Raw genomic sequence first — 24,648 nt, forward strand, 5'->3', positions numbered from 1 at the left:
AGAACGAAGATCATACTGCTTAAAATATATGTTTACATTTATAAACCAACATAACAAAGATACACTGCTGGCCAAATTCTTAAGGCTAACAAATATAAAGAAAAATATGCATTTTGCGTTGTTTTTTCTTTATATTCATGTAAACACTATGAAATTAGTTTAAACACTAGCTGGTCAAAAGATTAAAATTATACCAAAAAAAAGTCCTAAACAGGGCAGAAAATGCTCCACACGTGGTCTCAGTAGTAAGTTGCACCGCCGTCATTGTGAATAACTGCAAATATTCACTTTGATATGGTCGATATAAGTGTTTGCAGGAGGCTGGCTGTAATGTTATTCCAAGTGGTGAAGAATGCTTCATGAAGATCATGCACTGTTTGGAATTGACGTCCATTTCTATAGACGTCCCTTGCCATCCACCCCCAAACATTTTCAATGGGGTTTAGTTCGAGCGAACACGCTGGATGGTCTAAAAGAATCACGTTATTCGCCATGAAAAAGTTCTTTGTTCTGCGGGCATTGTGGATTGCAGCGTTGTCCTGTTGAAAGATCCAGTCATTTCCACACAAGCGAGGGCCTTCAGTCAATAAGGATGCTCTCTCCAACATGCCAATGTAGCCAGCTGCTGTTTGACGCCCCTGTATATCCTGAAGCTCCATTGTTCCATGGAAGGAGAAAGCACCCCAGATCATGATGGAACCTCGTCCACTGTGTCATGTTAAAAATGTCTCCGGTGGATATCCTTATCGTACCAGTAACGTTGAAAGCCATCTGGACAATCCAGGTTATTTTTTTTTCATCAGAGAGCAAAACCTTCGTCCACTTTTCTACGTCCTATGTTTGGTGCTTCTCAGCAAAGTTTAACCGAGTTGTTTCGTGGTATGTCAGGAGACGTGGCCTTTGAAGACGTTTACGGTTTTTAAAGCCTTTCTCTCGTAAATGCCATCTTATTGTTCTTGAGCTGCATTCTTCGCCCGTGAGGGCCTTAATCTGGTTAGACGATCGTCTGGTGTCTTACCGGTCAACCCGTCGAATCATCCTACTCAACGCCTGCGAAATTTTCTTGGGCCGACCACTTGAAATTCTCGTTCCGTATTCCTCAGTGTCTTTTAAGAAATTTGCAACAGCAGTTTTACTACGCCCAATCTCATCAGCGATGGTACGTTGAAAGAGAACTTGCTTTTGAAGCTCGACAATTCTGCCACGTTCGAACTCTGTCAACTTTTTAGCCTTTGCTATGGTTTTACCCAATGTAACACAGGAGATGTCAGTGAGAGATGTTGACAACGCTTATGCTTGAACACAAATGACTAAATTTTGTTACGTATTTACCGTTTAACGCTTCGTGTCAGTATGGTCAAGTTTACATATATCAACCAAGATAACAAAAATAATAGTGTTTAAAACATAAGTTTTAGATATATCAACAAAGATAATGGTGTTTAATATAAACGTTTACGTATATCAACCAAACTGACAAAGATAATAGTGTTTAATATAAACGTTTACGTATATCAACCAATCTGTTGTTGTTGTTGTTTTTAAATTTCGCACAAAGCTACTCGAGGGCTATCTGTGCTAGCCGTCCCTAATTTAGCAGTGTAAGGCTAGAGGGAAGGCAGCTAGTCATCACCACCCACCGCCAACTCTTGAGCTACTCTTTTACCAAAGAATAGTGGGATTGACCGTCACATTATAACGTCCCCACGGCTGAAAGGGCGAGCATGTTTGGCGCGACAGGGATGCAAACCCGCGACCCTCAGATTACGAGTCGCGCGCCTTAACGCGCTTGTCCATCCGGGCCCTCAACCAATCTGACAAAGATAATAGTGTTTAAAACACAAGTATACTTTATCAAACAGGATTACTGAGACAATAGTGTTTAATATGTACGTTTAGATATATCAACCCAGATAACAAAGATAATATGTATGTAAAAACGGTTGGTTTGGGTTGAGAATTTTTATATATATATATATTTTTCTCTATAAGTGGTTTTTCTCGTCATAACTGAAAGATAATATTGTTCAAAATACAAATTTACATATATCAACCAAAGTAGCAGATAATAGTGTTCAAAATATAAATTGTTATGTATGATCCAAGATAACAAGGACAATTGTTTTGAAAATTTCAGTTTATATAAATCAACCAAGATAACAAAAATAATAGTGTTTGAAATAACAGTTCTACATATATAACCAAGATAACAAAGATAACAGTGTTTAAATTACGAGTTACACATATCAACTAAGCTAACAAAGATAGTAGTGTTTAAAATACCAGTTTACATAAATCAACCAAGATAACAACGATAATAGCGTTTAAAATACAAGTTTGCACATATCAACAAAAATGACAAAGATAACACTGTTTAAAATACAAGTTTACCTTTATCATCTAAACTATAAATTTAATAACGTTTAAAATAGAAGTTTGCATATATATTAACCAAAATAACAAAGATAATAGAGTTTAAAATACCAACTTACAGATATAAAGGAAGATAACAAAGATAATATTCTTCAAAATAAAAGTATACATAGGTATCAATCAACACAAGATAAATAATAATGCTTCAAACACGAATTTTCATATATCAACCAAGTTAAGAAAGAGAATAGTGTATAATATACAAGTTTACATTTATCAACCAACAGAACAAAGATAATACTTTTTGAAATACAAGCATACACATATTAACCAAGATAACAAACATAATAGTGTTTAAATACAGGTTTGCATTTATCAAACAAGAAAAGAAAGATAATAATGTTTAAAATACTAGTTTACATACATATATTAACTAAAATAAAGATAGCAGTTTTGAAATAAAATTACAAATACATATCCAGCAGCATAAAAAAGACAATGGTATATAAAATACAATATTACTTTATCAACGAGAATAACAAGGATAGTAGTGTTTAAAATACAGGTTTATATATATCAACCAAAATAACCAAAGTAATAGTGTTAGAACGAACGTATACATATACGAGTATAACAACCGAGATAAAATAGATAACAGTGTTCAAAATACAAATTTACATATATATCCCAAGATAATAAAGACTACAGTGTTTAAAACACAAGTTTACATATATCAACGAAAATAACAAAGACAATGTTGTTCCAAATAAAAGTTTATCTTTATCAAAGAACATAAAAAAGGTAATAGTGTTTAAAAAACCAGTTTACATATATTAACCAAGATAACAAAGATAATAGTGTGTACAATATATGTTTATATTTATGAACGAACATAAGAAAGATAACAGTTTTGAAATACGTGTTTACTTTTATCAACGATTATAACAAAGATAATAGTGTTTATAATAAAATTTTAAATGATCGTGTTTAACATAAAAGTTTACATAAACCAACCAAGTAACAAAGAAAACAGTGTTTAAAATAAAATATTATGCATATCAAACCAGATAACAAAGAAAACAGTGTATGAAATAGATGTTTACGACAAACAAGAAGGAGAAAAAAGATAATAGTAAAAAAAAATTACATGTATATCATCCATGGAAGCAAATATAATAGTGTCTGAGTTACATGTTTTATATGAATCAATCAAGATAACAAAGATAATAGTGATCAATATAAACTTTTTCATGTGTATCAAACAATATAAAATGATTATAGTGTTCAAAATACGAGTTTACATATTTCAACCAAGATAACAAAGATAACAGTGTTTAAAATAAAAGTTCACATATTTCAACCAAGATAACAAAGATAACAGTGTTTAAAATAAAAGTTCACATATTTCAACCAAGATAACAAAGATAATAGTGTTTAAAATAAAAGTTTACATATATCAACCAAGATAACAAAGACTATTGTATTTGAAATAAAATTTTAGATGTATATTAACCTTGATTAGAAAGATAACGTTGTTTGAAAATACAAGTTTACATATGTAAACCAAGATAACAAATATATGTGTTTAAAATACGAGTTTACATGTGTCCACAAAGATAATAAATAAGTGTTCAATATAAAAATTTACATATATCATGTGTTTCGAAGTATTTCAAGTTTAATGAAATATTTACTCACATATTAAAATGTAGCAAATCATAGAATACATTGAAATTATTTTTTTTTTCTATTTATTTTCTAACAGATTATTTTCCATCGTCTGCCGGAGCCCTATAGCGATAGTTGTGGCAAAAACCATGCATCCTTGAATGCATATTATGACAGAGAAGTGAGTAGGCTTATTGTTATCTGTATTAGTGAATTAATACCACATTTATAGCAGCTTGTTTTTTAGCTTCCTTAAAATGATGTCAAATGTGCCATCGCACTGGTCTTAGAGTCATCCTATGTTTCCTACACTATGCAGAGTAGTGTGTATCTTATATTGTAAAGCATTGTGAAATATAAAAGCTTATCATATCGTGTTTCGGATTCATTCAGGAAAAAATAACTCACAATTAAATAAAATAACTTTAATACGAAATGAAGTTAATAAAAACGAAACGTTAAACAGAATTTTAAAAAGTTTTAGTTTGAGTATTGAGAGCGGTTTAATGAGAAATTAAGTTCCTTACATTTAAAACAGAAATACACAAAAAATACATGATATACTTTTAGAATGTTTTTTCTGAGGATATTTGATACTTATTTAGCAAATATTGTACCTCTGAAGCCGGCATCATTAATTATTATAGAAGATAATTAGAAATATGAACATTAAAAATGAGAAGAGAACAAAGAGAGATGGTCATTACGAAGATTTTATGTATTCAGTTTAGCGCTATAAATTATGTTTATACTTGTAGTATTGGTTATAAATTATGCAAGATGGTAATGATATACGCTACTTCGTGAGTTAATTTCTAACAAAATTAGAATATTATTACTTCTCTTATTAGTTATGCCTACAGGTCTGCGCACAACTATTGAGCAATAAAACCTGCGGGTGTGGTGACCCAACAGCACTACTTCCTCATGGTGTACCACCTTGTATTATTGGTAATACTTCAATAGGTAAGTTGGAAAAACCGGATTTTTCTCCCTAAGTTCGCCCTAAGAATATTTGAAAGAATCGTCAACTGAAACCCGTCTGATTTGTTATAATAAGAAAAAGAAAAGACGTTGTAAATTAAACTAGGCTTTGTGCAGTTTTTCTTACATTTTAATACACTTGGTGATTATTATAATTATATTATGTTAACTTATTTGAGCAACAGACTGAAAATATTGACATCGTTGTGATAGGACATGTTTGCACTATGACTTTTCGATTAAATAATAAAATAAAACAAATACGAAATGTTCTTAGTTCAAATAGATTAACATGTATATCATTTCTTTTATTAATTAAATTCGTTTTTTGCTGATATCAGATATCAGTTTCAACACATTAGTTGTACAAAATGCTTAAGTAATTAACATATTTTAAACGAATGAGAAAAGAGAAACAAATTTTTACTTATTTATGATTTTTTAACAAATAACTGGTACCTTTCAAACTTTATGTACTTTAAGCCTAATTTTTCACTATAGTTTGTTGCCTGGAGAGGGTGAGAAACATTTTAATTTCTGGTGAGCACGACTGCGAATGTCCTCTTTCTTGCTTGTAAGTAAATATTTTTATATTTTAAATTAAACCGGGCATGGCCAAGTGGGTTAAGGCGCTCGACTTGTAAGATGAGGGCGTGGGTTCGAATCCCCCTCCCCACCAAACACACTCGCCTTTGGAGCCGTAGAGGCTTTATGAAGTGACGGTTAATCCCATTATTCGTTGGTAAAAGAGTAGCCGAAAAGTTAGTGGTGATGACTAGCTGTCTTCCCTTTAGCCTTACACTGCTAAATTAGTGACGGCTAGCGCAGATAGCTCTCGTGTAGCTTTCCGCGAAATTCATAAAAACAAACACATATTAAATTATCTAATGAAATATAATGTTACTTATTTTTATAAAAAAAATTTATTATTTTTCACAATTAATCGGTATTATTGAATTCCAGACGTTTTTGTATTTAGAATATTTTCGCAGAGCTAGAAAAGATATCTGCGCATAGCTATTATTAATTTTAAAATGATAGATTATAGAAAAAACAATTGGTAAATATAGTACCCACCACATTATCTTTGGCTTCTCTTGTCTGACTGAACAGTGAGATTTAAGATACCAGAAATAATTTAAATTTTGTGAAGTTTCCATTTTTGAATATATGTATATAATTATCCAGAAATTATAATTATATAGGGTTATCAAAGGCCCAGCATCGCCAGGTGGTTAGGGCGCTCGACTCGTAATCTGAGGGTCGCGGGTTCGAATTCCCGTCACACCAAACATGCTAGTTATTTCAACCGTTTGGGCGTTATAAGTGACGATTAATTCCCTTATTCATTGGTAAAAGAATAGCTTAAGAGTTGGCGGTGGTAGTGATAACTAGTTGTCTCCCACTAGTCTTACACTGCTAAATTAAGGAGGTTAGCGCAGATACCACTCGTGTAGCTTTGGGTGAATTTCAAAACAAACAAACAAGGATTATTAGAAATCCATTATATTTTTTTGTTACTTTAGCTAACTTAACTAAATTATTTAAAATTGCATAACTATAGTATGGTTTGAAGTTATTAGGGATATATGTAATCTTGGATATTAAGTTTCTGTTATGTCCGCTTAAATATTTCCACTTATATTCAATTATATAGCAACTGGGTTATCTGATGTTCGTCTTTTTTAAAGTAATATGATTGTAATAAATGTGTATACATATTTTGTAACAAATAAAGCATGATTAGTAATATGAAATACAAATACACTTAGCTCTTCAACCTGAAAAAACAACAACATGTTAAATATGTACATATGCAGTTTGGATAATGAAACAGGTTCTACGGACATTATGAACAATTTTTAGAACAATAAACAATGTTATCAGACAAACAAATTAAAAAGGTGTGTAATTCAGTTGTTCAGAATCTTATCAAAACATATATAATGGCAAAGTTTAACAATAAATTATTATAAGTAGTGCTCGTATTGATATCAGTTATAATTAAATAATTAGTACTTGATTCATCTCTCTCGTACGCTAATAACCTCCGTAAGGTGACGTTGCATGCTGTCGATGAGGTTATCAATGTAATATACCGTAATTTGATCCCAACTTATCACTAGAAGGCGCTGTAACTAAGCTACAGTAGCTGGTTTAGGGTCGTGATAGTAATTTTACAGACAGTTCTGCCCAACCTTTTCCAATGGGAGTAAATCTGGAAACTCTGCTGGCCATGGCAATTATTTAACGTTTTACAAGTTTAGATAATCCTGTATAATACGTACACTGTGGGGAGCAGCATTGTCATCCTGGAAACCAACGTTATTGCCAAACCTTCCCCCACCACATGGCAGAAATGTCGTGATGAGTGTATAAGATGTCACTGACGTTATCCTGGAAAATATGAAGAGCAATTTTTCAACCATGATGAATAGCTACCCAAAAATGTACTGCATCACCTTCTGTTTCGTTCTTCTGGAAAAGACAGTCTTCTCTCATCTGTTCTCTAGACAAAAAATGAACATGAATCCTACTCTCAGATTTAACAAGCTAAAAATGTGATTCATCTGAAAATAAACCATGTCTTCAGTGCTCTAAGAGTAAAATGGTATGCTATTTTGCCCAAGTATCACGGTGATGGGGGTGAATTCTGGTTAATATTAGTTTTTTAGATAGCCCTTCTTACAAAATAATCTTATTTTGTTGATCTCCTATTCACCGATCTTTTAGATATTCTGGAACGATAGTATTCGTGCCTTTCTTTCGACTTTAACATGTTAATCTGATCAAAACAGAATCATTACAGACAGTACGTTTTATGTTTTTCACTAGATCTTTTTGGAACAATGTTTCAGAATTCTGGATACAGTACACTGGAAGACCCTACTGTTCCGGTAACGACCGTTTGCTTTACACTATTTCTGCACAGTCAAACAATTTGATGCGTTATACCTTCTGGTACTTGACGAGGCATAACTCTACAGCAAGTACAGGGAAACTGTCTTGAAAAAAGTTGATATGTTTCGAAAAAGTTTATGCCAACAGCATAGCCTAACATAACATAACAGGTGTTTTTTGACGAAATAATACTGAAAACATAGATAAGACTATAATAGCAATAGATCACAATAATTTCTCTATTACTACTATGGCATTTTCTGAATAAACACTCAATACACGTAGACAATGATATCAATACAGAACAATATACAATAATTTTATGTCAAGGGTTAGCTGTATTCCTGCATAACATCAGTTTCTGTTTCTATCTGTTTTAGCGAGAGGAACTACGAGACAACCATTTCCAGCAGCCACTTATCTTTAGGTGATACGGTGAGTCTACTTTCATATGTCTAAAACTAAGTACAACATCTAATATTTTGCTCCTGTACTTGACCTTATGAGTCAATTTGTCTTTTTTTCTTTCTTTTTCTGATAAAAATTGTACATTTATTCCCCACTGTCGGTATAGCAGTGGTACTTCTACCGACTTAGAACGCTAAAATCCGGGGCTTCATTTTAACGGTTGATCACAGCAGCTTTTCCTATCCAAATTCTAACTAAAGTAACCCTATAGTTTTCATTGTTTCATTCTTTTGTTATCATATGTACCTTCTCCTCAATTTATTTTTCGTGTTTGGGGAAGCTATATAAACATAACACTGTAATCTACGCTTTTGAAGTATTTTTCTACGTACGGTACATAAATCTTGTTTACGACATTAGTTTTCCTTCATCAATATTCATAAAATATCACATTATTTTGATTTACTTGTCAGTGATATTTAAAATCTTGGGCATATCATTACTTTTTTGCACTTTATGGGTTTTATAGGAGTATAGAATAGGTAATGTGTGATATTAACGTCAGATATTATACTCATTTAGCGGCTTAATATTATGAAGATGGTTTGGGAAGTTATATTAAAATTGATTTGGGATCTCATCACATTGTTAAGGCCTTGTTTTGCTACATCTGACTAATATAAGATTCTCCTGTTAAGGTATGTCAGTTCCTCCTTTTTACTTTCCATCATCCATCTACTGTTCGAGAATAATGGTTTTCACGCTTCCATTTAAACAGTCAAATTGCACAGAAATCCCCAGGTACAGCATTTGACTACTTGATTGGTCTCTTTTTGTGTAAAATAGAATGAACGACCATATAATTTTCCAGTTTCTTAAGACAGGAGATAGTTAAACTTATTTCTATTAAGTGGATTCTCAGCTGCTACAAGACACCATTCTTTATTTAATAAGGCTAATATACTACAAGTTGCAGGTCTTGGTGCTTGTTTGTTTGAAATTAAGCACAAAGCTACAGAATGGTCTGTATGCGATCTGCTCACTATGGGTATCGAAATCCGATTTATAGCGTTGTAAGCAAACATACCGCTGTGCCACTCGGGAGCGGCCATTATGTTCCTTATTATTGACCATTATTCTGTTGTTTTGCATTGCCATTAAGTATAAAAAGCATTCTAAATTATTGACCTCAGTACATGCTTATGGTCTCAATACGTTGCACCTAAAGGGCTTTTACACTCTTCTCCCCCAAAATAATAGACTTTCGGTGGCATTACACTACCCACGTAATGCCAAACAATGTTAAAATGTAGTTCTGATACATTTAATACTTTGCAGCACGACATTTTATTGGTTGTTCTCGTTACATGATTTGCTGATTTACATATTCAATATCGGTTTTTGTAACCCACTCAACCATCTGCATAAGGGACAGACTTACAGTTCACACACTTTTGCCAATCATTATGTTTGTGGTAAACGATTTCATTCTCTGGTGCAGGCTAACACTTAAGTTTTCACTTATTTGTAAAATATAATTCAGGAAATTGTTTATCGAAATTTTTAATCATATATTAATCACAAGTACTAAACCTTTTGATGTTTGTATTATGAAGTACATCTTTTAGAGCTTTGGAGAAGTTGTGTGTTTTCTTTAAATTTTCAGGTAAAGCTGCACCAGGGCTACCTGCACTAGCTGTCCTAATTTAGTACTGTAAGACTAGAGTGAAGGCAGCAAGTCATCACCACCCACCGCCAACTCTTGAGTTTCTCTTTTACCAACAAATAGTGCGATTGACTGTCATATTATAACGCCCCCATGGCTGAAAGGGAGAGCATGTTTGGTGTAACTAAGAAAGTCTAATGACAAATGCAATTAGTGTAAAAACGTTTGTATTCTTATAGTCATTTTATTGCTATAAAAATTACAAAACTAGTAAATTATAAACAGTGCTTAAAGTTATATGAATATTTAATAGTACATGAATTGTCACTTTTCCTTTCAGTATAGCTAAATAAACATAGACAGTTTGTTTCTTTTTTAAATTTGCGCAAAGCTACACGAGGGTTATTTGTGCTAGCTGTCCATAATTTAGCAGTGTAAGACTAGAGGAAAGGCAGCTAGTCATCACCACCCACCGCCATCTCTTGGGTTACTCTTTTGCCAAAGAATTGTGGGATTGGCCGTATCATTATAACACCCCCAAAGCTGAAAGGGCGAGCATGATTGGTGTGACAGGGTTCAAACCTGTACACAGAGGGAATATTAATACTGAAAAGTTAAGTAAAACAAAACAGAATAAAAAGGAAAGATTGCATTAAAAACAGTAAATCCAAACCTCTGATTGATGTTAATTTGTTATGAACAAAAACAAGCCGAAACAAAAATAAAAAACTCTTTACTAACTGAAATGATCCCCAAGCACAGGCTATATAATATGTCTTGTTTTGAGCACTTTTCATCCGAGTACTTACAAAAATTTGTTTTTGAAAATACAAAATATAATTTATTTATTGACTTGTACCAAATGTAATATGGATTATGTGGGTCAAACTTCAAACCCATTATATATACGTATAATTTGGATAGAAGTCAAGTTAAAAACAATTTAACAAATTCCATAGAATTAAAGCATTTTAGAATTTACTCTTTTTCTTCTGTTAAGATAACCAAATTATAAATTGTAAAATTAATAAAATTTTTCCATATTATAGCCTGTAACCTAGGGATCCGTTCAATTTGTATAGCGTTTCTGATTTTTATTTCGACTTGTTTTTGTTTATAACAAACTAAGCATACATACATATATATATATATATATTCTAACTTGTGTGCTTAGTTTTAAGCTGTGTGGTATATAACCTGTTTGTTGAAATGTCGTACAAGATTTTTATTATTAAAATAAAGAGTATAATTTTTTAATTTTTTTTTCTTATTACAGCTTACGACTTTTCAATATGAGTAAGTATTACGGAATTACTTTAATTACTAAACTAACGAGAGTCAAGTTTGTGCTAAGTAATATAAATAAGAATATTCACAAGAAAACCGACGTCGTAACTAGAAATCTAATTAGCTGAATCATATAATTACATGAATAAACTTGATGTATTTGGTAAAGTTTTAAATAATTTTTTGTTATTTTCAAGATATTAAATAAAGAATATAAAAAGAACAACTTTCAACGACAGAATAAAGTGGACATGTTAGTCAAAACTGTTTATGTGTTGAAATTTCGTCGAATAGACGGCAACTGCCTGTTGTGGAGGCACAAGCGAAGAGGACGACGTTTTGAAAATCTTCCGCCTTTCGTCTTCCAAAAGAGAAACTTGAGAAAAAGGGGGAAAGAAAAGGTGGAAGACTTTCGAAACGTCGTCCTCTACACTTGTGTCTCCACAACAGGTAGTTGCCGTCCATTCTACAAAGTGTCATCATGAATACTGTGCCTAAACAATCTATCAAAGAACGTTTATGTATAAATAATCTGAATGATATTATTTTTACACTAAAATTACACTGTTCATCACAAATTGAATACACTTTTAAAACGAGTGCTCATGAAGTATAATTCTATATTTCTCTCCTGACAGCTACGATTACACTCATTTGAAGGTATTTTTTCAAAGAAAAGAAACGTTGATCTACAGTAGCACTCCAAAATATCAGGTAAAAAGTGAATATGGTTTAAAAAACGACTGCTTATGAAGTATTGTTTGTTTTTGAACTTCGCGTAAAGAATTAGACGAGGGCTATCTGCGCTAGCCGTCCTTAATTTTGCAGTATAACATTAGATGAAAGGCAGTTAGTCATCACCACCAGCCGCCAACTTTTGAGCTACTCTTTTACCAACGAATAGTGGGATTGGTCTTTATGGTGTTGCTTCCGGAACTTCTTGATCTCACTGTAGATGAAATTCAACTTTAATGCTTAGGTATGAAATACAATAAATGAAACTTAAACTCAAAAATAAGGCTTTGCAAAGTTTCCAAACATAGAGTAAAATGCATATCATCTTGGACTGTGAAATAATGAAAGAAATTTGTAATTTGAAAAGTACAAGTAGAGGAAAGTAGGTTTATTTGTAAAATAAGCTTTATCTTAAGTGTCTTATTTTAGATCTTAAAGGTGAAATGGCACATAATTTGAAAAACCTATAGATAACAACTTTATAATATTTTTCAAGCTAGCTCAGTCTGTTATAGATTCACCACTTGTCCTTGACTTACCTGTGGGCCACACGTGATCAGTAATTTCTCCCCCACACACACGTGGCTCAGTAGTAAGTCTTGTGGTTTATAATAATAAAAGCAGGATTTCGATATCTGTGGTGGTCATAACCCAGATAAGTTATTTTGTGCTCCAGAACTACAATGGAATCTTACATCATTATATGTAGTTGAGTAATAAACGTTATGGAGGCAATGGACATTAACTCTGAAGTCCTTTATTCACCTGACAGTTTATAAAGTCTAGTTTCGTTACCTCATAGGTCAGAAATATAAAGTTTAAATAGTATTTAGAAAGTAGCTGAAGAGAAATAACTACCACACAAGTTAAAGGGTATTGCTTTCTGTTGTAAACTTCTCTTCCTCCTACGAATTCCCACCAATTCTAATGTCAAAAGATCACGATTTTCTTTATTGGTAGCCACAAGATATTATGAACGCCATTGGTGGACAAATAGGACTGTGGCTTGGGATATCCATCGTTAGCTTTTCTGACACCTTCATACAGTTAATGAAATACATCTACGATTTTGAATGGTATGGAAAACGTGTTTGTTTTAATCATGGAACAACACCAACGTAAAGAAGATTCTTTGTTAGATGAAAGAATTTAAAGTATCTAACTTTAATAATGAAATGTTAATGGACTCTTTTTGTTTAGAAATTTACAATATATTTGAGTTGCGTGCTTATGATTATTATGTGATTTTGAGCTACAATTTGCGTGTTTAACCCTCACAGCCCACAAAGTGTTTTTATAGACAACATATAGTGATATTGTTGTACTGTGTCTGCGTGCAATTGTATTCACAAAATACAGGAAGTCTCTTTCCAAAGAGGTTAATAAAGCAAATTCAATAATTTCTCTGCATTGTCTTTATAAGTTCACAACTAAAATCGCCACAGTTTGATTTGTGAGTATTATATCTAAAGAAATTTACATTTCATCGAATACTTTAAAGTCATAAGACAATATTTTATCATAGGAAAAATAAGTTTTAAATAAATATTAAACACATTGATAGTTTTTCAGATAAATGGAAAATAAGGTCTCGTGAAGATATTTTTGAAATATCATGCAAATTTCAATAAAGATAAGTACTTCTTGTGTATATGGGAATTTTTCTTGGAGTATTAAACCCATCGCTTTTTGCCTCTTTATTTAATGGAGAAACTTCTTTAATTTTAAGTATATTTCCACAATATGCTCTACCCCTGATATCTCCACGATCAGTTGTCATTTATAAATGAACAAAACCAGTCATAAAACTCTCCATTATAGGAAATATCTGTTCATTTTCTTTGGAAGTCCGACATGGTCAGCTGGTTAGATCGTTCTCGTAATCTGAGGGGCACAGGCTCTATCACATAAATTTAACCAGCCATAATTGTAATTAAGGCAGAACTGTCGTTGTAGACTATATTTGCATAATGAGTATCTAACACGTGCCACCGTACTCTGTGTCATCGGCAACACACCACTACAATAACACATGAAAATCGTTATTATAAAGTGTCTTCAGGCTTCTGTCTATTATTAATGACAAAACAGCATCAGACATAATTAGTAACAAGTATAAGATATTAAGGATAACATTAACCACTGGGCAATTTACTCCATATTTCCTTTTAATTTTTAAATCGCATCTTAATTATTATAATTTCCAGGTTAATTAGACAATAATAACGGATTATTTTCTGCTTGATTCGAATGGAGTGTCTGTGTGTTAAACACAAAGCTCTCCCCACCACTGTTATCGAAACCCGGTTTATAGCGTTGTAATTACGCAAACATACCGCTGGGAAGAACCTTTGAAGGGAATCACAACTGTTTGCATCCATGTAGAATTAATTACAAGAAAATCTCCTTTGTATTTGAAATATTTTTCTCACGGAGTGACGTTTTAAAACACATTTGGTTTACATTATAAAAATTCTGGTAATTGCGTTTGTATAATGTGTCCCTCTTATTAAAAGAAGTAGCTAAGTTTTATAACAATTTTGATTACGTTTATTTTAAAGAAAATGACAATAATGGTTTCACATCTGCTGCTATTTTTTATCAATTTTATAAAACACAAGTTTACCTAAGTATAAAACACAACATGTAATACTGTTGAAATATTTGAATCCAAAAAAGCAAAATGCATTCTGCAATGAATTCACAATTAGACGTGGACAACTAAAAAAAATAAATTAATAATAATCTCAACACCTCTCAACAGATTTGAGAAACTTGATAAATGGTTTCCATTTCAGTTTTATCACGAGTTGAGTATGTAGTGACATCTGTTGAGAGATGTTCATGATGTGCTAAAAACACGTGAGTCTAAGAAGTCTTGATAAATGGTTTCTATTCCAGTTTTATCAAGACTTCTTGGACTCACGTGTTTTTAGCACATCATGAACATCTCTCAACAGATGTCACTACATACCCAACACTTGTAACTTTGTGAATTAAATTATTATGTACCACGTCTAGTGACTCTTTATTGCTTTGGATTATGTATAGCAATAATAACATATTTTGAACAGTTATTAAATATATATTTCGGTAATGTTCTCATTAGTGATTGTATAGATATAACTAATATTAATGAAGATAAAATTAAATTGATTCAGATATTAACTTTAAACACAAATTTTCTTCAACTTTCCAGAAACTTATATAGTATTTATTATTTTCTCGCAAAATTTCCCTAACAAAACCCATTTTAGTACAGTTAAATCCGTTGCCTAACTCCCCTTTCAAGTCCGGCTTATTAATAACTGTCTGATACAACTCATATCCAAACGCAACAACACCATGATTTTATGCAATTATGCGCGAATATCTTTCGTTATACACTTACGACAGAATGTGTTCGTGCACCTGCGTCCCGAGTAGTTTTTGCTCATAACTTAAAAAGTATCACGATTAGGCTAATAGACGTATACTATATTATAAATATTATACTAACACTAATTTACATTATTTTTATATAAATTAAACGACAAAGAAACTGTTTATAAACAAATAACCAAAAATAAGAGGAGCAGAAAGTGTTCGTACATTTCAGAACGTGTGAAAAAACTGATATTCCAGTAAAAAGTTTGTTTAGTTTGGCGAATATACTACATTATACCATTCCAGAAGTAGACACTGGGTTCATAATTTTTGGAATTTAGCCAGCAAACAATTTATTTCCGGCAATTTAGCGCCGTCTCCGTCTTTTCTACTTGGTCATCATGGTGAACAGGAAACAACTGTCCACTGATTTAAAAAACCGAATTATTATAAAATACAAGTCTCGTGTGTTTTGTCCGGTATTGCTACACAACTTAATGTACCGAAATCTACTGTTCAAAACATAATTACCAAGTTTAAGCTTACAGGATCAACTGCTAACCTCCCTCGTTCCGGACGCCCCACCAAAATTCCAGAGAGAACCAAGAGGAAGGTTCTCAGAGAAGTTAGTAGGAACCCTCGTTTAACACGTAAAGACATACAGAAACTGATAAGGGAAACTGGGGTTGAAGTAAGCACCTCTACATTTACGAACATGTTACGCTCTTCTGGGTTAAAAGCACGCCGTCCTCGTAGAACTCCATATTTAAAGTCTGTTCGTTTAGAAGCACGATTGAAATGTACAAGAAAGCATGTAGATAAAACCTTTACCTATTGGAAGAGTATTCTTTGGTCAGACGAGACTAAACTCGAGCTTTTCGGCCACAATGATGCTCGCTATATTTTCCGTAAGAAGGGGGAACAAAATCTTCCAAAGAACACCGTCCCTACAATTAAACACGAAGGTGGCACGATCATGCTATGGGTCTCCTTCAGCTCTTCTGGTGTAGGCAGCTTTCACCGCGTAACGGAATCATGAAAAAAGAAGAGTACGTTGACATATTAGGCACTTATATCAAGAATGATGCTCAGAACTTGTAGCTTGAGCGTCGTTGGATCTTCCAACACGACAATGATCCTAAGAACACTTCGAAATATGTGCAATACTGTTTGCAAAAGAACCATATAAGTGGCCATCGCAGTCACGCGACCTCAGCCCAATTGAAAACATTTGGTATGAGTTGAAGACCAGGGTTCATCAGCGTCATCCGAAAAACTTGCAAGAGTTGGAGGCCTTCTGTAAAGAAGAATGGAAGAATATACCAGTCGAATACTGTCAAACGATCATGGAGGGCTATGAGGAGAGATTGCGCCAAGTAATTCACCTGATAGGCTTCACAACTGACCATTTAAAGTGGACACACGAACACTTTCTGCCCCTCATATGTTTGGTTATTTGTTTATAAACAGTTTATTTTTCATTCAATTTACATAAAAAATTATGTAGATGTGTGGTAGTAAAATATTCATAGCATACAATACTTTCATTATCCTAATCTTGATGCTTTTAAGTTATGAGGAAAAATTACTTACGACGCAGGGGAACGAACACTTTCTGTCGTAACTGTAAGTATTCAGTGACGTGTATTACAAGCATATATCTGACTGACTATTTATTGATGTTTTTCGTATTACAATTTCAAAGACCCAAAAACTGAGTTAAGTTATAACTTTGATTTAGAAGTTAAATAAAGGTTCATATGAATCCAATTTATTATACTTGACTACAAGATTAAAAATACAAATTTGTTTGTTAATACAAATATATTTTAATATACAATTAATAACACATCTTACAATAACTGTTATTTCAAATTATGATCTATGTGCAAAGTTTTAAAAACTTAAAACCACTATTGAGTCTTCTTTCTGAGCTGGAACTTCCTTAATGTCTTGTCGGAGGTTCTCGATGAGCGAATTAATTTCGATATTAATGTAACTACAATTCACTTAACAGTGAGCTAGATAATTCGGCGTTCTTTGCGCTTCGTTAAACATTGAGGTTTCTCATCGCTAAAGTTATATAATGTCTTCTTAAAAAATAATAATGTCAGTGTCAATTCATCGAAATTAAACGATTTGTAATATTTGAAACTTATAAGCGTTCTTATAATATAATATAAGATTCAAAGATTTATAATATACCAATTGTAGCAAACCAATAATATATTTTTTTTTCTTGAGGCGTCGCGGTGGGTACATTTATATGAATTAGAAGAATTTCTAGAAAGTTCAGCCTACACAAAAATACTGTCGATACAATAGTAGTTACACCACACGCATATTGTTGGTTCTTACACTCGAGAATCTTGTACAACTTTAGTAAATAGAAGGAAATTTTGCAATACAGATTTAACAGTATAAATTATGTACATTTTAAAATATAAATGTAACTTAAATAAACATCGATATTAAAATACATTTATAATAGTATACCTGTCAACATATTTACAGACAGACCAGCTGACATACCATTCAACGCCCTAGGGAATGACATGGGTGGTGTTAAATTTGTATGCTGACTCTCATATGTCACTTCCAGGGATGTTCTAAGTGAGCCTTCGAAGTTTAATTAAAATTAGTAGAAACTGAAGGTGTAAAAGTTGGACATACAGAGAAACATGTGATTAATGGTATTGACATAATAAGGGTCAGTTACGTCCAACATTCTCATACATTATTTGAGCGGATTCCGTAAGGATATCCTAAGGTTTGATAGAGATAACTAGGATAGCACGGGGAACATACAGGTGCCCCCATGAGGTGAAGAAAATGGGTGATGGTTCAGATCCGATCTCTGACCCCTTTGTCACTCTACGTAACTCTAAAGATATGATAGATTCGGATAGTTCAAAATTATTATCTTGAATAATATAAGGCCAGGCCCTACAAATTAGGAAGAAAAACTAATTTTCATATACGAATAGATATTCCCGAAAATTAGAGCTCTATGATTTGCCCATTTACCCCATGCGTCACATATGATATTGTTCAAGCCGAAAATAGTAAGTATCATATCATTCTGTTTATTTTCAAATTATGTTTACAATAATTCTTATTTTATGCAAAATAATTTAGCAAAGTTCTTGGTGTTTTGGAACAAACTTCAACTGAATATTCATGTAAAGCTAAGCTATCAGTCTTCAAATTATTTGAATATTTATGAACCTTCCCTTTCGTCACTAAAAGTATCTCCTACTTATAACTATAAAAGAATAATGGACAGTTTGGAGACAGAGTGATGTTTGTAATCAATGTTTATTTTTGTATGAAATGCCCTGAAGAGAGTATTTTGTTACGCTTAACTATAACAGCGTAAGTGTTATTAATTTTTCAACAGAAATAGTCTTAGCTAGTGTATTGTTAAGTGGTTTTGATAAAGATTGTAAAATAATGGTTTACTGTCGATATGAAAATATAATGCATGTTAAGAAATCTTGCCATACTAAAATAAACTCATATTGCAATTTCAAAAAATGAAAGCAAGTTATATAATAAGTCAGTGTAAGCCTAAAAATAACAAGTGGACAAGTGCTCCACGCCAATCATAGTCGCCCTTTCAGCCATGGGGGCATTATAATGTGATGGTCAATTCGTTGGTAAAAGAGTAGCCCTAGAGTTGGAGGTGGGTGATGATGACTAGCTGTCTTCCATCTAGTCTAGGGACGGCTAGCGCAGATAGCCCCGTGTAGCTCTGAGCAAGATTAAAAAAACAACAACAAACAAGCCAGTTATCCAATTTAAATCGTACGTGGGAGATGAATTTTAATTTTTATATTACATATAAAGTCAATTAGAAATGCAAATTTGTTTTAATATATAACAAAAATTGACATGAGATTTTATTTCATGAAAAAATCAAAAATTTATTTCTGAAATTCTATTGGACTGTTTGAGGAATGCTTTGGTTGAACCGATATGTCGTTGTGTAAACTATCGAATAAATCATTTTTTTTCCAAAAATACATCCTTCTTCATTATGCTCTGCACCGATTTATGGAACACCTGTATGGCTTTGCAACAAGAGCATGACTTGTGGTTGGTTTATTTATGGAATGGCTCTAGTGCTCAAAATTGATCCATATTCCTTTATTCACCACTTCTAATAAAACAGATATATCTTGCTCTTGAAAATTCATAATTCCTGATCTGAACACATTTTCATGATTTGCGTTTATAAATATCTCGTGTCAGAAATGCCACATACCATTCACAAAAATGATGAATTTTTTATAGCATCGTACTTTACAAACAAAAAAGAATGTGAAAAAGTAGTACTGATACACGCTGCTTCATGCCGATATATATCGACTGTGGTTGTCACAGAACGTTCAGATTTTCATATTTTAAAAAATTGTTATAAAACATACTCAGTCGTCTCAATACAAACACAGCCATATATATATATATATCAGGAATTGCTTAAAGATGTTAACATGAGTTTTTCTTAAACGTTGACCTTGTTCTTTGAACAATATTAAGATTTAGTGTTAATTTGCCGTAACTTTGCTCTTAAAATTGAAATTGTTTGTTTATTGTTAAGCCCAAAATTATGCACAATGGGCTATCTGTGCTAAGCACCGAAACCCGGTTTTTCGCTTTATAAGTCACTTGGAATAAATTAAACGGTTATACCATAGTGTATACATAAAAGACAAAACTAAATGTCGCAGGGAAGATAAAATGTGTTGACTTGTCTTCCAAAAATTCAGATAACTTCACAAATGTATGAATGAATGAAGCAGATAAGTCAACAGATACCGACAGACGGGCAATTAAGAAACATGAAACATTAATGTAATAGAAAACGTTTATATGGAAAAAAAGTATAGGACTCAACAAAGAACCTAGCATTCAGAAAACATTTTGTGTTGCATGATGCTAAGCTTTTTCTTGTATTTTGCGTCCCCTAGTGTCTGGGAACTTACAACGCTAGAAATCGGATTTAATAACCTTAGTGTGCAAAGCAGAGATTGCATATTGTGTAGCTTTGTGCTTAACATCAAAACAAACAAACAAAATCCTATATTTTTCACTTAACACCAATTAGTACGTAAAAACAAATATGACATTTGTATTTCAACTTATGATTTTCAAATGTTGAGCGTACTTCTACTTTATGTAAACAATAAACTGATAGGTTTAGTTTCTTTGTTAATTCAATGAAATTCGGATATCAATGAACTTTCAAAGGAAAGTTTTATGATAATAAACAAGATAGCATATTTAATATTTATATTAGTAATATTTTAAGATTATTTAAAGAGGTTATTACTCAATTATATGAGTGTACAAATGTGGATTTGGTGTAGCTTAATGGAAGAAAGAAGAGAAGAGGGATGTTATAAGTAGTGTACAGTCAAACTTGATTAATGTCACAAGTGTGGTACTTCAGGACTCAGTTTTAGGACCTTTGCTCTTTTTGAGTTACATTAACAACAAAAATGAAGGAATTGTCATTTAATGATATGAGCTTACTGACGATATTAAGATGTTGCTGGCCAGGATGTTGCTGCATTAGAAAAGAATTTAGAATATTTGGTGAGTTGAACAAGTAAATGACAAGTGACTTTTAATTATAATAAATCCAAGAGGGCACAAGTAGGATATCATCATTTCAATTATAAGTAAAATGTTTGATGAAAACTACCTCAGCAGTGTTACGGAAGAACCGGGTCTTGTCTTTCTAGATGATCACTTTCTTAAGCCATCCAAATGGTGTGCTGTTGCCAGTGCAAATAGGAATTTAGGTTGTATAGGTTGTATTCACAGAAGTAGTGAATACAAGTCTAAAGAGTTTTTAATGTTATTGTATGACTTCTTGATTAATCCACATTTGTTCAGTCTTTGAGTCCTTACCTTAGGAAGGACATCGGATGATTGGAAAGGGTTCAGAGGACGGTTACAAAGATGATACCTGGAATGGAATGGTTGTTATACAAGAATAGGTTAAAATATCTGATATTGTTTTCTCATGAAAAGTAAGAGTTAAAGAGGATCTAGTTAAAGTGTTTGGGAATGTTACGGGAATCAACAGTGTTAACACATCATCTGTTTTCACACTTAATGATGAAATACTTTGTTGTTGTTTTTTATTAAGCATATAAAATATTTTCTAAATTATAATGGAGGAGTTTAAGAAGTTTCTATAAATATTTGTGACATTGATACAACATTACATTAGTTATCATTTTATTATGTTAAAAAGAAAAGTGAAGGAAGTTTTATAGGCTGTTATAACTTTCTGTTAACATTTTGGAAACTCCACTAGAAAAGTCTTGGGATGACCAGGTGGTTAAGACGCTGGACTAGTAATCTGAGGGTAACAGATTCGAATCCCTATCGCATCAAATATACTCCATCTTTCAGCCGTGGAGGCATTATAATGTGACGATCAATACCACTATTTGTTAATAAAAGAGTAGCCCAAGAGTTGGCGGTGGGTGGTGATGACTAGTTGCCTTCCATCTAGTCTTAGACTGCTAAATTAGAAACGGCTAGGGAAGTTAGTCTCTTGTAGTTTTGCACGAAACTCAAACAATCCATTAAAGAATTTATATATTTTTCTATAATTTAAAGATGAACTTAAAAATGGAAAACGCTCTTTTTGATTTTACAAGTGTGTAGCTGTTGTCAACAGTGTTTATAATATCTTAAAAAAGAGAAACTGTTTTAAACCGGCATATAAAACCACTGATGAATAATAAGTAGTAACATTTCCTTCATTATATTAAATTTCTATTATTAACAGAGACAAATGAAACAAAATGCCAAATAACTGAATCTTCATTTTTCTCTATAATAATAAAATCTTACCCAGCAGATGGTTTAGGACAGCAAGAAGCTCGATCACCACATTCCAACCAATCATTCTAGAAAGGTGATTATTATGACAAGGGAATATTTTGTGGCATGTTAGCAAGATAATAAACAAGGATTTACCTTTGACCAAAACTCACAAAACAAAGCTTCACTACCTTTTACAAATACCTCGAAATAAACAGATGTTTTCAATAGAAAAGAAGGAAAAATATTGGAATAATGGATAATAGCGACAGTGTTAGCCCTCATTCTGATGCAACTTCATTTTCTTATACTGATTGTGCTGATTTCAAGTAAACACTTAGAAATCATATACCTAGGACATCATCCAGTTTGAGGGCAGTTTCACAAAAGGAGTTGGTTAAAAGTGATATGGCTGTTCCTTCAAGAAACCTGATCTTATTGACACTTCTTTGCAGAGCAATTGTTAAAAATTAAAAGAAATAGCTAAACCATGAACACTAGGAAAAACCTATCTTCATTACGAGAAAGTTTAACTTAATCATCTTTAGGAAAAACTGAAAAAATCTCCACCTTTATTAAGGTGAAAAATAATCCTTAAAATACTTGTATTTGTAGTATTCTATATTGATGCATTCTACTTTTAACAAATAATACTACTTGATTTAATTGTAACTTCAAACATAAAAATAAAAGAAAGGGTGCAATTGATCATTACTTTACTAGCTTCAGTGATTTTTTGCATATGGAGAAAAGAAATAATGATAATTCGGTTACAAAATTCGAGAAAACAGATTTTTAAGAGATGCTACAAGAATCATTTGTTGTGAATTGGGCAGCTGAGTTACTTAAAAACATTGATGAGATGTAGAAAAAATAAATATTCAAGATAAACATATTCCTTATAGAAATAAAAGGGTATCTGCAAGTAAAACGTTGAATATGTATTAATTAATAGTGAGAATTTCTTTAAATATATTTAGGGTAAACAGGATGTTATAATGGGGTAGGATCTTTGATAACTGATAAAGGAAGACTCGTGTTAGATAATTATGAGATGACTGGGTTATTAAAATATCCTTTTTTTTAGTATTTGCAAACGAAGGTTTAAACAGTATTCCACATCTTGAACAGTTGACTGATGGAAACAAAATCAAATAAGATGACTGCATTAATTCTGAGCTGATTAAGAAAAAATTAGGAAACTTAAAAAATGATAAGGCACTTGGGCTAGATATTATTTCCCCAAGAGTTTTGAAGGAGGTTAAGTATTTAATAGGTCAACCACTTTCTATAATTTGTTAGTTGTTTTTTTTTTGTATTTCCTCAAATTGTGTGCAGAAACCATAGGATTGGAATTTAGCCAATATAATTCTTCTTTTCAAGGCGTTGATAAAAAATGTCTCAGTAATTATAGGCTTATTGGTATTACATCAACGGTGTTTTGGAAAGTCTGACAAAAGATACTTTGTAAAGCTATTTAATAAAGCTTAGAACCTTATTGGACAGTCAACATGGTTTTATTAAGGGAAAATCTTGCCTTTCAAATCCTTGTTTAAGGTCACTACTTATGTAGATGAGCTTAATGGTTTGGATTTGGTGTATCTAAATTTTCAGAAAGAAATTAATGAGGTGCCACATAAATGCTTCTAAAATAACTTATCTTTATAGAGTTAGGAGACAAGTTAGCTATTTGGATGGAAGAAAGCAGAAAGTTGTAATAAATGAAGTTCCATCAAACTGGTTTAATGTCACAAGTTAAATACCTCAGGGCTCATTCCAAAGAACTTTTCCCCTTTTTCATTTACATCAGTTACATAGATGAAGAAAGGGTCAATAAATATCTTACATTTTCGGATGATACTGATACACTCTTTAGTAATGTGTGGTTAACGTGAATGAAACCATCTGAAAATCAGGTAATACAAATCTACAGTGGAACATAAGACACTGGAGAGTCTTACATGGGTTGTTTACGACTACAACATCAAAATGTGTTTAATCTTTCTTCTTTATTAAACATATACTTTAAATATATAATAAGACCCGTTTTATCTTTCTTTTTTACGAAGCATTACAGAAACCATTATGTTTACATGACTTTGGATTTACTTTCAAGTTCATTAATTAATCTTGATGACCATTAGAAAAGACAACGAATAAACATTCAAACATCTAAACTTTCTAATCGTGCTTGAAAGTTAAACAAACAGACGTGTTTTATATTCACTATGATAAAAACTTATATACTGTATTTGTTAAGTAAAGAAAAAGTGTCATTGACCAATAATTAGTTCACCACATTATGTAGCCGCACAATAGCAGTTATTATAAATAAACTTAGTATTTGGAGGATGTTTGATACGTTTCAGTATGATGTAGGTCCAACTTATCTCTCTTTTGTTAACTCGTGTTTA

General features: G+C 32.3%; 1 protein-coding gene across 1 annotated transcript in view; it reads left to right on the forward strand.

Moving 5' to 3' along the window:
- LOC143255248 (epithelial sodium channel subunit gamma-like) overlaps positions 1–13,411 on the forward strand; it is a 35,759-nt gene extending 22,348 nt beyond the window's left edge. Inside the window, exons 7-13 of the mRNA XM_076510614.1 lie at positions 4,139–4,222; positions 4,893–5,007; positions 5,527–5,599; positions 8,307–8,361; positions 11,277–11,296; positions 11,926–12,001; positions 12,983–13,411. Coding sequence (XP_076366729.1) covers positions 4,139–4,222; positions 4,893–5,007; positions 5,527–5,599; positions 8,307–8,361; positions 11,277–11,296; positions 11,926–12,001; positions 12,983–13,144 — 585 coding nt within the window. The 3' untranslated portion in view covers positions 13,145–13,411. The remainder of the gene's footprint in view (positions 1–4,138; positions 4,223–4,892; positions 5,008–5,526; positions 5,600–8,306; positions 8,362–11,276; positions 11,297–11,925; positions 12,002–12,982) is intronic.
- Positions 13,412–24,648: the final 11,237 nt, after the last annotated feature.

The sequence above is a fragment of the Tachypleus tridentatus genome, chromosome 7 (assembly GCF_004210375.1).
Source record: "Tachypleus tridentatus isolate NWPU-2018 chromosome 7, ASM421037v1, whole genome shotgun sequence".
NCBI classification, from domain to species: Eukaryota; Metazoa; Arthropoda; class Merostomata; order Xiphosura; family Limulidae; genus Tachypleus; species Tachypleus tridentatus.